The sequence below is a fragment of the Aspergillus oryzae genome, chromosome 6 (genome assembly GCF_000184455.2).
Source record: "Aspergillus oryzae RIB40 DNA, chromosome 6".
In the NCBI taxonomy this organism is placed as follows: Eukaryota; Fungi; Ascomycota; class Eurotiomycetes; order Eurotiales; family Aspergillaceae; genus Aspergillus; species Aspergillus oryzae.
Genome location: NC_036440.1, coordinates 3,263,615 through 3,277,774, shown reverse-complemented (window position 1 = coordinate 3,277,774; position 14,160 = coordinate 3,263,615). Strand labels below are relative to the sequence as shown.

At 47.9% G+C, this 14,160-nt stretch overlaps 4 protein-coding genes across 4 annotated transcripts; 2 read left to right on the top strand and 2 right to left on the bottom strand.

The window, feature by feature from the left end:
- Positions 1 to 2,096: 2,096 nt before the first annotated feature.
- On the bottom strand, positions 2,097 to 2,682 carry aspf1 (major allergen and cytotoxin AspF1; the record flags this gene model as incomplete). Its single annotated transcript, XM_001825073.3, has 2 exons — positions 2,097 to 2,492; positions 2,563 to 2,682. The coding sequence occupies 2 exons, from the start codon at positions 2,680 to 2,682 to the stop codon at positions 2,097 to 2,099; spliced, it is 516 nt and encodes a 171-aa protein (XP_001825125.1).
- A 3,509-nt stretch (positions 2,683 to 6,191) lies between these two features.
- AO090038000158 (uncharacterized protein) lies at positions 6,192 to 6,887 on the top strand (the record flags this gene model as incomplete). The annotated part of the gene is made up of 1 exon (XM_001825074.1): positions 6,192 to 6,887. One exon carries the CDS (start codon positions 6,192 to 6,194, stop codon positions 6,885 to 6,887), a length of 696 nt encoding a protein of 231 aa, XP_001825126.1.
- A 581-nt stretch (positions 6,888 to 7,468) lies between these two features.
- On the bottom strand, positions 7,469 to 9,403 carry AO090038000159 (fungal specific transcription factor domain-containing protein; the record flags this gene model as incomplete). The annotated part of the gene is made up of 3 exons (XM_023238418.1): positions 7,469 to 7,493; positions 7,523 to 8,857; positions 8,910 to 9,403. 3 exons carry the CDS (start codon positions 9,401 to 9,403, stop codon positions 7,469 to 7,471), a joined length of 1,854 nt encoding a protein of 617 aa, XP_023093018.1.
- Positions 9,404 to 10,263: 860 nt separating this feature from the next.
- On the top strand, positions 10,264 to 12,101 carry AO090038000160 (uncharacterized protein; the record flags this gene model as incomplete). Its single annotated transcript, XM_023238417.1, has 5 exons — positions 10,264 to 10,415; positions 10,673 to 11,148; positions 11,202 to 11,325; positions 11,387 to 11,661; positions 12,085 to 12,101. 5 exons carry the CDS (start codon positions 10,264 to 10,266, stop codon positions 12,099 to 12,101), a joined length of 1,044 nt encoding a protein of 347 aa, XP_023093019.1.
- Positions 12,102 to 14,160: the final 2,059 nt, after the last annotated feature.

The following is a 14,160-nucleotide window of genomic DNA, read 5'->3' as shown; positions in this document are numbered from 1 at the left end:
AGTTGAATTCTATTTCTCATCTTCAGTTTCTCACCTCTCCCCCACCTTTTTTCTCTAGTGTAAGCCACAAACTCTAATCATTGATAGTATCATTATTATTATTATGTTCACCCTCAACGTACCCACGTTACTTTAAGACCTACCACTACGTACTATGATTAGGTCCTAAGGAATGTGTACTCCGAATGCAGTCCAGCAGTGGATCCACCATCCCTTTAGACTCGCGCGCCAAGTCTGATAGTCAAACCGGTGGGCCCGGACCACATACTCCACAATCCTTAAGGATTGGACGGAAACTACTTCGGTGAAACCACTTAAAAACTCCGTTTAATTTACATCTTTCATGCTATTGTCGCACCAGTGGGAGTCTAAACCAAGTAAGACACACCAAGCCTTGTCACTGGCGGAAATCACCCGAATTGCTGTCCGCGGACTGTCTATATGTAGGTAATGGTTGAAATGAAAGAATTACGGGGTTGGTGGGAAAGTACATTGGGTAGTTCTTTGAGATGTTTTGCTTTGGCCTTTGTGAACAGGGTTATTTCAAGGCCTGTATACGTTGGATTCTGATTTACTATTTCTCCACCTGGAGCCAGGTGTGCGTCGAAAGTCATATCTGTCTTCGGATCCGAAATGCTTCGTGTTGTTGGCGGCATGCCGGTGCCTAGCAAATAGCCTGGAAACAAGAAAGTGTCCTGGGACCTGACTCGACGTGAGTTTCAAGCCCTACCATGACATAGCTCTGAATGGTGAAGAACAGAAGAGGCCTCCTTGCGTGCTCTAGAAATGCTTGACATAGGACTATGCCGGACCATCAACTACCACAGGACTTTTTGAACTCACCACATGCAGCGTTAGTAGTCAAACAATCAACGACTATGAAATAGCGAACGGACTACTCGGTAACGCAGCCATCATGCACGCCGTCCAAGCTTCGCTCATAAGACGATGGACTTTTGCAACAATGACAGCAGATCATGATGGGTGAATCGAATTGGGGAGGCCGACATCTCTGAAACCAGACTTGAACCAGCACTTCGACGCTCTCGACCGTTTGACCTCTGTTGTACGTTCTGCGGAGTTCATAGGTGTTTCGAAGATGCGGGCCGTGCGTCGCCAGAACTTCAGCAACTGTCGTGTTTGACGCTCGTCTCCACTGAGTTTGTTTATTTGTCCATCACACTACTCTCCTACGGCTTCTGAGTTTTGTGTTGCATTGCTTGGTCAACAGGCTGCACAATGTGTGCAACCCGGTAAGAAGGCGTCCTTTGGTAGTGGAAAATCATACTCATCAACGACGATTTAATCCTGGTACCATTACCCCGTCTCGGTGTGGCTATATAGGTGCGGTCTGGGAAGGTCTGAGTAGCCTCCTAGTCCAGCGGAACGCGTATCTCTGCGAGCACACACTCTCACAACGCCGTCCCTCGTTGGGCCCAGAGCGACGCGTGCGAGAGATCTGGCCATTTCATTTCATCAGACGGCTTTTGAGGATTTGGTTGTGGTTCTGAGTTACTCTAGTTGACTCTCGTTTCAAATGACTAATGAGGTTTAAATTGATAATCTCTTCTAATCTTGTCATATTTAATGGTTATATAAGTCCTAGCGCAGTCCAAACATATTTACTCCAGTTAAACAGGTTGTACACGTTGTGGATAAACTTATTGTATAAAGCTCGACTTATACGAACTATAGTACAAAAGGCATTATCCAGTCCATTATAATACGCCAGCTTATGAACATGGAGTGAACGGCCAAGCATGGGAGATGTTGCAGAACTTACCTTGGTACGTACCTTGCGTTTTCATGGCTATATAATATACCTACATGGATACGAGGGAATGATGAAATACATCTAAGTTTAACTTAATATCGTTGGACATGGACATAGACTGAAACAAACATGTAGATGAGATTCGAATAAGATCTCCCCATTTAGTATACTCGGTGTTTTTATTTTAACAATAATAAGTTTGTATCCACGTTTACCATTAAGAATTTGATACTTCCAGAAACCCCGAGAAGTCCTAGGATACAGAATCGCCCAAATGCCAGGAGAAGACATGCTATTCATGCAGGAAGGGCAAATCCCAATCTCATGTGCAGCGTTTGAAGCCAGGTTTGGCATTCTTCTTCCCATATTCAATGTGACACATCACACCGCACAGATCATCACCCTTCTTTCGAGTAACGATGCGGCAAGGCCCTGGCTCCGGCCTGGGTTTTAATTGCTTGTAATTGTAGAGTTCCTGGATTGCCTTCTTTTGGCTCTTATCCAGCAAGATAGGAAACTCAAGCAGAACAGGCTGTTCACCACCCTCTGGTTTGTTGCACCTCTCGTTGCCCCATGTAATTTCATCTTTATTGAAAAACTGGTGAGGATATCTCCGGGGGTCGTCATCGTTACCGGGGTGTGGGAAGTGATGGTGAACATAATTCACTGCGTCTGTTCCGATAGTGACTGGTTTATCGTTTACTGTGCATTTGAGATCCTAAGAATAGCTGTTAGTAGGTTTGAAATCAAGAGAATGATGTGTAAGAGGTAAGATCTATTATACCTACCGCGTAGGTCCTGGGATTTGCCAAGGTGCTGATACCAGTATCAGTCTCAACATTAGCGCCAGGGCCTCCAAAAAGGACAGTCTGGATGGTGAAGAGGACACTATAATTGATCGCAACCATATTGTAGGTCTCCTCGAATAGCGGGGGTGGAAGGTAGGTAAAGAATGAACCCTGGCTCTCAGTACTCAATTCCTGTCGGGCCTTATGGGAATATTTATAGTCCAAGAACAGTACGTAGTAAAATTCGGACAGGTATTTCTCACCGGTATTTCTCTGCTGCGTCTTCAGCTCGGGCAACTCCGCCTGAATGGGGAATCCCTACATTTTGGGAATCGTGCATGGTTTTAGGTCCGTGCGTGTGATGTGATAGTTGAGATCTTCAGTTCACGCGAGAGCTGAAAGATCTGCAATCACACACTAGGCAACTACTCCACATAGGCAACCTATGATGGATAGGCTACTCCAAATTTTGAGGGGGAGATGTCCTCTCTTAACCTACCTGACGCCAACTCAGCCAGCCACTACTTCATCTGGTGTTATTGCTCCCCAACTAGGAACGATAGGCCGCACTTTGGTACTCCAACGGTTCGCGTCTCGGGGGGGATTCCTCGGCAAGTGCCGTACCGAGATTAAAATGGAGTCGATTCGCGACGAACTTTAGCGGTCGCTGATCTCGCTCAGTCAGTGGCTCGTACAGTGAAGCCAGCATGCACATCCATCACACAAGGCGCGCGACATGTCGCAGTATTTTCTAAGCGCATCGTACAAGGACTGCCACAGTTGACGTGGTAGGACTTTGTACGCGCCTTTCAGCACATCCACGAAGACTACGGCATCACTTTCTCTTCTCAACCTTGATTGGACCTTCTTCAAACTCTATTAGATCCATTTTTATCAAATACTTCGATAGTAGCCACAGTTTCGAACAGAGGGCTAGGATGTTAGGCCCTGCTCAAGATCTTCAAGCCACAATCAGTTCACTCACTCTCAGTCAGCCGACCGGGGCAGCAGATGATCTTCGCTGCCTACTGAAAAAAATCATGCACGCCAAATATGCGGAGAGCGGTAGGGTTCTACGTATCAACACGCTGGGCGGGTACTCTGCAGATCTTCATACCTTCAGTCCGCTACCTGCTCAGAAGTACTGCAGTACACAATACAGTTGTTTAACTCTTTCATTGATTACTCCCCGCGACCATTGGCCGAGGGCACAGACAGAAAGAGGCACTTTTATACTAAAGTCGACCTAATCATGCCTTAATAGATGGAGATGAACTAGAACAGTATATCTTTCTGTCAAGAACATGTACCGTGCTCAGACTTACCTACGGCTATCCTCCAGGGCAGTGTTATTGTTCTCCGCCAATGCTTTGCAGTTGTCCCCTCAATGGCGAGGCCCAGCGCATACCATAGGAGTTTCCCTTGCCTCATTCGGACCTCCTTGTGTCTTTTTGACATACACAACTCTGATTACCATTAGATCCATCTCACATCTACTTTGACAAGGGTGCTTAGGGACATGAGGTTCGGTCAAGGCTGCCCTAGCCAAAGCCGGTACTAAACATTGAATTACGAATATATTTCCTTAAAACTATTCCTGCTTTCATTATTTTCATACCCTCCCAGAAGACCATGATTCATTCTTTGACCACAACTTCCGGCATTGAATGGACCGCCAGAAATGTCACCACCATGCGGCACTCGCTAAGCAGTTTTTGTCATTCATTCAAGTTGGTGTTGATGCTGAGCCTCATTGAAGCCAGGTTCAGACTATCAATGATGTCAACGATGTCAAACATGACCGAAGCAAGCGAGAGTGAGTGGTTCTCGCAACCACAGAGAAGAAACTCGTGGTCCGGCACAACTCCCGATGGAGTCAAGGGAATCCTCGATATTGTAGTAAACTGATTAGATGTTATTTGAGGCTCAAACATGACGGAAATGCTTGGGTAGAACAATACTAACATCCATGGCATCACAAGTTTTTCTCTGAAAGATTGACAAACACAAACATCGTGAATTGACTTGCAGTGGAGGAACGCAAATTCGTTATAGTATGTGTCTGTGCTGGTGTGACCTTCTTGGCTACTGCGGATCACCTATCGATACTGTATTGGATGCAAAAGACAACACATATAAGCGCATTGACGATGTTACATGCCATCGGATATCTATCATAGATGGACGTGTACTGCTCCAATTCCACGGCGGCAAAGAGCAATACCGAAGCGCCTGTGAGGATTTTCACGAATTTTTGGTACATGTTGGCGCTACCGAGGCCTGTCTCAGGTGCTACTCGATTGACTGAAAGAAGCAAAAAACGCAGGGAAAACAAGATCAATGATAAGAGAAAAACTAGAGATGCTAGCCACAGGTCAAAGCATTACTACTGTGTATATATATCGTCGAAGCACCTCGGTCGCAAGGCATGTGGAGCAATGCGCGATTTTTATTCTGTCTAAAATGCCTTGACCCACTACATGTCCAACTTAGGCTTGTGCTTTGAAAATCTAGTCAGATGACGCCGATCATTCCTTCTCCATATTATCATTCAAGGGACGACTGGAACATGATGCAGATCCTAAAGGTAACGATGCAATGACGGCGCTAGCCCGACAGGAGAGTCTGTCGCAGTCTCCGGCCAATACGAGAAAATCCGGCTTATCACCAATTTCATTCTTCTAATACGGCCCAAGACTCAGGATGTCTCGCTAATATCGAGCCTGTCCTCTCTGATGCACATTTTCATGCCTAGGAGAATGATCATAAGGGAAGCGGTGCTCTTTAACTTCTATTGACTGAGTCACTAGTTGCCCTCTCAGTATTGGTATCACAAATATCCATGTAGGATTTCTTGAATGTTGGACCATAAGCCGATAGAAAAGCGGGTCGATGCAACGGTACGCGTCAGAACGCCCTGGTGGGCCCTGGTCCCTGAAGCTAAGGATCACAAACCATGCATTTGCATGCTCAATTCGTGGCTACACACAGTCTCCTCAGCTTCGTTATGAGGCGAAAGGTCAGGGTGAACTAGTCTCCCTCAACTATATTCCAAATATAGGACAGGAGGCACCAAGCTATACTCCCATCCCGGCAGGGCTCAATATCATTACGATCAACCTAGGAACGGCCCCCAACCTTGAATTCTCCACTATTGACAAGAGACAAGTGTTGAACTCCATCCTATCCAGGACTTTCCATTATCATTTCGAGATTATCCACTCCTGCCCGATGTCTACTCTCTACTATTCGCGCGGACATGTCCGTGATGCTGGGATTATATCAAGGCAATGCACTCTCCACTAGACTTTGACCCAGGCCCATTACAACGCACCTTGTAGAACGGGCCTGGGTATGGCTACAGCTTCGAATCATACCCGATTGTCGGTGGCCGCTTTGTTGGTTGATGTAGAGGGCGTAGCACCGAAGTTTTCCCAACATTAATTGGAAATGAGGGACTGACTATCTATCCGTACTATATAATGCCCTGTATCAGGCTGGATGATTGAAGTCCCAAAGCTTTATAATTTCCTTGTCTTTATCACTTTTCCATTACCTCGTACATTCTGCTGCCAATCTGCACTCCTTCACTTCAATACACCCAGTCAGCCCTCGAAAAGCCCCTGACGATGTTGATTTTTGTGGCCTTGTGCTGTTTCGCGTGTACTGTCAGCGCAGTGAAGTTCTACGGTGATACTCCTTCCGTTGCGATTTATACAACTGCCATGAACCGTCTCGCGGAGCCCGTCGAAGATAATCTGAGTATTGGATCTGTGTTCGTGACGTCTGACCTTGCAAGCAAGAATGGGTCTGATTATCTCGCCGACAATGGCATCTTCGATACCACGCTAGTCGACTTTGTTACCCAGAGAAAGGGTTTGTACGCGGCTCCCGTCTCGTCTACTGGCCTCGACGTAAGAGCCCCGAAGGATCAATTGAACTGCGAGAACAACCCGGTGGTGGATAAAATCAGCCCGGCGAACCAGAAGCATATTTGCAATGCTGTGAAATCCCTGGTCGGTGGCGGTGTCGCTGCCGTGTCTGCCTTGATAGATAACACGGTGTGCAGTGAACGGTCTACCGGCCAACCGGTTAAATGCCACACAATAGTCGCATTTATCGGTACCGCTGGAGTGACCATGACAACCTCGGAGGTTGGTGACTACTGCAGTGAGTATCTAAGCGCGAACGACAAGAAGTGCGGCAGTCAGGGTGTTACCGGTGACACCGGCAATAAGAGAGCATACGTCGCTGTCGTAAACACCCAGGCGGACGACACGTCCTGCTCAGGCCTCAGGGGAAAGTGTACTGAAATCCCCGTGTAAACATCCTTGGCACGGCGAGGTCAGAATGGTCGTTGTGAAGGTTCTGGCGCTCTTTAACCTTCGAATGGTAGAGGCACAGTGTCCCAGACGGCAATATGTACAGTATATTTGATGAGGCTTGAGGTGACCCAAGCTGCAGTCATTTGGCGAGGAATAGCTCCATTATGATACTTTTGTACGTATCTAACGACGTTGAGCTTATTACCAAATTGTATATTTTCCTTCCTCAGGATGATGATGTTAATAAGGGAGACAAAGCCGTTCAATACATAGCTAATTACTCTCCAAGGCCATTTCTCGCTTTTCCATGTCGTGCATAGCCCACTTCTTTCTTCTCGATCTACATCTCTTTGCGTAGGGAGGGGGCTGATCTGAAAAACATCCGCAATCGCGCACAATAGATAAATCGATATACTGCGACCCTGTAGAACAGATATTGCCAGGTATATGTGATTATTGGCGACCAGCTTTATATCCAGTTATCAATTGGAAGACCTTGCATGCAAGGTTAAAATACTTCACCAAAGCTGGGGCCGAATATCTCTCGAAATAAATCCGCGAACTCATCGCCCATGAGGTCGCTATCCATTCCCATCGTAGCGGTCGCTAAGCAAGGGTCATACGGAGATACTAACGGACCCAGAACATCCGTATCCTGCGTCATGCCCGTTGCACTACTGATGTTTGACAAGTGTTCTCTTGAGAGGGGACATGAGGTATTCCGTACGCCGCTATTATTATCATCGTGATCAGAGTCCGCAATGGTGGTTATAGAAGCCAATCCGGCTGCTCGTGTCCGTAGGATCATCAATAACTGCTGTCCTAATATCGCAGCAATTCCGAAGCGGTGTGATGGTGTTGTGCCGGCGCGTTCAAGCTGAAGCGCAACCTGCGCCAATAAGGCAAGAAGCTCTATTTCGCCCTCCGACCGTGGCTGATGTACAAAGGGGAAGAGCTTTAGGGCGAGGATAGCTGCGTAAGAGATCATCGCCCATGTGGGAGCAAGCATACAGTATAGTGGCTCCCCGATCTGTTGAAGATCACGCACAGCGACTTCACAACAATGCACTGCGGCCTGAAAACAGTCGTCGCGGATTGCGTTGAGATCGCGGTTGTTACTGATGGAGGCTTGCAGCGCAAATGACAGTGTCCATAATCGGTTATGGAGGTATACGTGATGGAGGTGCACGTCTGGAAGTGGTTCTGAAGATGGCGCGATGGCATATATCCATGTCTTCCGCCACGGCTCTAACGTGACGTCGATACGATCGCGCACCCAATGTGGATTGGAGTGTGGCATCAATGTCTGTCGCTGCACTTCTGCGTGTAAAACCGCCAGATGGCGACGGAGCAGGATGAAAGCGACGGTGTGTTTGTCCGTCGAGTCGGCGAGCGGATGCATCCACCAGCGCTCGATGTTGCGAGTGAGGTCAGTTTCAGGGATGGCATTCATTCGACCAGAAGCACCGCTGTTCGCTCGTTCCCAGAGGAGGATACGCAGCCACGTTCTCTCCCTATTGCGAGTTAGTCGCTCGCGGCGTGTTTGGTCCTCAATGTCATGGCGGGTGGGTGGGCCTGGTGTGCGCTTAGGGATAATGTTGCCATCGTTGTTATATGTATATGTCGGAGATGTTTGGTCCAGCCCCAGTTCTGCCGCTACGCCAAATGCATACATAGTATATAACCACGATCGCTCTTCCGACAGTGTTCTCGCTGGAGTGGCTGACAAAAGTGAGATGTAGTAACCCTGAACAATTTCAACTGATTTTAACCCGGACGCATGAACATGTCGCGATAATTTCTCGCCATGCAGACGTAGTCGCTTTGCAATGGCCGCAGACCCATGGTCGAACTGGGCTGTGAGAGCGAGCATCCAGGTAAACAGAAGTGCCGACTGTGAACGGACATACTCCACGGTGTGTAATTTAGGGTCGAGGATACCATTGACTGGATGTAAACGTATGAAGTAGCTATTAAATATTAGCCCAACATTACTGATGTTACGCAGTGTGACGTGCATACATGGGAAATAAGTGGTAAGCCTCCTCCATTGATATTAACCCTAACTCAACAGGGTCCAGGTCCGGGCTAACATCTCGCGGCGGGCCATCGTCAGGAGGGCGAAAATAATCTGTGCACTTGGGATTACTTGTCGGGGCCGCAAAGAGAGCGTCTAGTCCACTCTGGAGCGATTCGGAGCTCAATTGTAGGCCTAGTGACACGTATGTTGACCGTTCAATTAGATTACCAATACTCGTTAAGTACGGCGTTGGTCCTTCATCTGTCGATTCAACAGTGGATATCGGAGTATTCGATACCGATTCGGACTGGATGGCCCCGGAAGCAGCGACAAGAAGTGCTAGAGGATTACTGACGGGGTCATGACCGACATGCGAGGTGATCCCAGCTTGCTTAATAGTAGTGGACTCTGTCACGACCGGATTGCTAGACGCAGCCTGGACGTTGGCAGCTTTCCCGTTGGTCGGTCGGTGGGACTGCCCCTCATTGCTTTGCATTTTCGAAAGTAAGAGATCGAATACTTCCTTTTCTGCGTTCTGTATATTATTAACGTCCTGTGAACTATTTCCTGAGGCACGTCCCCGTTTTAGATGCTCTTTCATCTGCCGACAGGCCTTTTCGAGCCCCCGATAGCGACCAACCGCACCTGGCCGGCGCCCCAAAGGTTGGGAAGGAGGAATGCTACAGGTGCGGCCATTCCGTCTGCATCGATCGCATGGCTCGCTAGAGTCTTCTGGTCGACTTGGACGGACGCATCTCATCTTCAGCTTGCGACATGCTTCGCAGGCCACAGTGGAGGGTGACCGGCGAGTCTGCTGTCTCGTCACCGGTCGACTAGCCATGATCACGTCAGATTAATACAGATCAATAATGATAAAGTGATACTGGAGGGGGTCGCCCAATTGCCATAGTTTAAGTTTGAAGCGAATGATCTTCGCAGAACTTGGATAGTTGGTCGGTGGTCTTCGTCGCCGTGAGGATGATTAGAATTTAGAATTCGCAGGGATGATCTGAAATCTTCAATCTCCATCTGATCCACTTGGCTTCTTGGCAGGCACTGAACAATGAGGCTCAATCACCTTGTCCTCCATCCCATTGCAGTCCTAGCTGTCCTGCTGCTGGAATAATCGCATAAAAGTGATATATCGAGTGCACTGAAGTAGTGGCCCCTCAATTGGTTACCCTGCATTAAAAAATCACCGGCTGTGTGTCCTCCGGTCTATTTATTTAGACGCCGGAGGTATGATTTAATACAGTCTTAAATTCACTCCTGTATTGTTGACTTGCACCGCGCAACTTCTACTTTATTCCCTTTTGTTCGTTTTGAAGACAACGGAAATAACTATATATTTCAAATATGCAAACAATCTCAGTCGACGTCCTGGTGTGTGGCGGAGGCATGTCGGGCATGGCCTGCGCCGCCTTCGCCGCCGAGTCCGGGGCTAAAGTCCTAGTGGTAGAGAAGCAAGCAGTTGTTGGCGGTTCGTCAAACTACTCTGCGGGGATGTTGTACGTTTCTAGACGACGTCAAGTACAAAGAATCCTACTGACAACGTCTAGTTGGGCACCCAAGAACTACAATAGTTTGCGATCGTGGGTACCAGACGGTGATCCAGAGCTTCAAGCTGCATGGATGAAAGACTACTTGCCTGCGGTGCAATGGATGCGAGAGAACGGCATACCCACAGCCAAACGATTCGATGGAATCATGACAATCGGTATTGATTATATACAAATTACTATACACAGGAGACTATTTACATCAGAGCTGACAAAGAAACAGGCATCGGCTTTCCCATCAAGATCCCTCAGCTCCACCTACACCACCAACAACGCATACGGGATAGCACAGGATCCCAGATCTTCACCAATACCGCCGTCGTCAAACTCCTTCAAAAGCAGCCTGGTGTTCCCGGTTCTCCTATCGTCGGCGCGATCATTCGACGTGGGCCAGTAGATGGCGCGGGCGCTGTCTATTACGAAGTCAAGGCTCAGCACGTAGTCCTTGCCACCGGGGGGTTCCAGGGGAATGCAGGACTGACATCTATGCACCTCGGCCAGGGAGGAGACAATATCTTTGTACGCTCGAATCGAGGATCAGTAGGGGATGGATTAACGCTGGCCACTGCGGTAGGAGCAGGCACGAGTCGGGGGATGAATACGTATTATGGCCATTTATTGGCGGCTCCTTTGCGGTCAGAAGATGTCGATCCCAAGAACTTTTTGTCGCTGGCACAATACCGTATGTACAATTCAGTCGTTGTTCATTATCTGATCATTGACACGTCCTCGCAGAAAGCAAATATTGCCTGCTCATTAACGAGCACGGACGGAGGTTTGCCGACGAGACGACCGGGGATGAAATCGTGAACCAATATCTTGCGAAACAGGAGAAGCGTCGTGGATTCCTTATATTCAAGTACACCTCTTCCCTGTGTCAGCTGCACCACAACCCAATAACTGACCTTTCATATCCTCAGCGACCGGACAAGAAGACAGCACTGCATTTCGGCTCCGTTCCCCAACGCGGGAGAGATTGATCGGCTCGAGAAAGCCCGCGAACACGGATGCAACGTCGCTAGTGCTCCCTCCCTAGACGGGTTAGCAGAGATCCTCAATCAGTGGGGGGTAGATGGCTCGCAAGCCCTCCGAACAATCGAACAGTACGATCGCTTCATACGGCTGGGCGATAAGACATCTACGCTCGACGCGCCGGTCGGAAAAGCTGGAAAGCCTCCTGTTTCTTTGGTGGAAGGTGAAGGTCCTTTCTTCGTCATGGAAGTCCAACCATCGTACATGCCCCCGGATATGATCCATGCTTGGCTAAAGTGTTGACTCTTGACAGAATTACGTTCACCTACGGCGGCGTTCTTATCAACGCTGAGGGACGTGCCCTTACTCCCGACAAGACTCCTATCCCAGGTTTACTGATCGCAGGTGTTGACGGCGGAGGATTTAGCAATCTTGGGTATGCTGGTGGTCTCGCGCTGGCATTTGTCACGGGTCTCTGGGCTGCTAGGACCATCGCGACCAAGTTGAAGTTGCCAGTGCCGCAGCTGCCGGCGGCTGATTTGCGAGACGCAGGGCCACACGAGGACCCGGTCATCGCCAGTCGGTTGTAGCTCGCGACATGCTCAAGTGGGTTCGTGTAAGTAGTTGTACACGGACTTATTAACAGAACTAATCAAGAAATAAACGCCGGTTATCGTAAAAGATGACGAATGCTTGTGTGTGAAAGAGTCCGGTAGCAAGACATTGTATAAACTAAGGAAAGAAGAAAAAAAATAGATAAGAATTGACAATAATAGAAAAAGATACAACAAAACACTTGATTGTCAATCTATTGAAAACAGCTACACACCAGCTGGGGCAGTGAGGCTATATATGAAAACTCCTGGACTACACGATGGGCTTCGTGATGCTTCCATATCGTGAAGAAGCTTCGGATAGCATCATGTTCGGGTCATAGACTCGTGGCGATTCTCCCGATTGGTTTGCCACTCCCTCCACGATTGACTTTGACTGTATGATAAGCGCCGAGCTTGGGCCAATCTCTCTCCTAGATGGCCAATCTAATGCTGTTCTGAGATCCCATGATCCTATTCACTCGCTCATAAGCCAACGTAAACAGATTCTGCGTTGGCATGTGGTCTCAATGATCGGTCAACAGGCTCTTGATTATTGATATGGCAGGGTGCAAGTGGCAAGAGCTCTCTGGTCCTGCCAATCAGCATACATCGCTCGAGTTCTATTTGCCTCATAGGATATTTCTCTCTATCCTTTAGCTACTGGTCCATCAGACATGTGCAGTCGCAGCAGTGAGCCCAATGATTTTTGTTCGAACACCATCCCCACAGGTTGCTTCGCTAGGTAATACATCGCTTTACATGGATCTAGAGTATGGCTGAAGAAAAGCCAGTCATTCAGACTTCAGTTTAATATCACTATAAGAAACCATACGAAATAAAATAAAAATACACAATAGGAGGGTGCCGCCCAGGTGAGTTAGCGGGCGACCTTAGGGCAGGACCTTTAGTCTTTGATGTGCTCCGCCGATGACACGATCGAGCCACCTCAAGAACACTATGATGGAGACGGAAATCTAATAGATGTGAACGTTGATGGCATGGGACATATCCATCGATGCGGTAATTCACGCCGTATTTGGGAAGTAGTCCAGCGGTCAGAGGAGGATCCGATTGGCAAATGGGACTGGAAAATCAGCGATACGGTGAGAAGTGTCTTCGGTTCTCGTTAGAAGCTTCGAGGGTTTGGGATGAGACGGTGCATTCCCGGTTGATCCATTATTTGAGTGACAAGTGGTCTAGTTAGGAGACATACGGACGTGCAAAGTTGCTTGTAGGTGATCTTAGGTATCCAATGAATCGGTATCACATGTCCAAAGACTAGACGAATATTATTATTATTATTACAGTAGTATTCCGTAGATGGTCTTCAGCTATGATCATTGTGTTCCACTATCCAGGCGCCACTGGAGTCCTATGTATATTTGCTGGTCTTCTGTTGGCCCAGTTTCAATGGCTAATTCGCACTAAACTTGCGTCAGCGATGTGCGCGCTGGCTAGCTTATGGTCAAAGTACATTACATCCTGCTAAATGCAACCAAGCTCCGTTAGTCCCAAACTAATGCATGGTCAGGGTCTCAAAAATGCACTGTCAAATCCAAGATAAGGAGACCACAGCCCGTAGCTAACGCCGCTCACGTACTCATCATCGGCCCCCGGACGGAATTGAATCACATCGAGACTCCCTTAGTTCGAAAAGTCCAGTGAGTCGATAGTGTGGAAGTTGCCAGTCTAAAAGATCATAAGCTCTTTTCATATAGACAACACTTCAACAGGCCTAACGTTCTACCAACCAGCTGAGATGCCCCAGAGTTATTTCGCTCTCCAAGACATTGAGGCAAGGTCCAGTCTTGATGGAAATGAATCCACTGATCAGGCCGATAATAATAAAAATAGACTGGATTTATTGGATGTAGCAACAATCTTTGGTATCTCAATTTTGCGAAGGATCGTCATGTTCGGCCTCTTCGCTACTTACACTCTTCTCGTATTTTTCATCGGACATACCTCGACGACATCAAGCATTTCGCATACACATTATTCACCAGCATTGTCCTATCTCCAAGCTAAAGCTCTCAGTGATAAACTGATCAAACATTGACTTGTACGCAGATAAACACCTCAAGTCACTCCCACAGATGTACGATAAAGTGATCACATTAAACGGG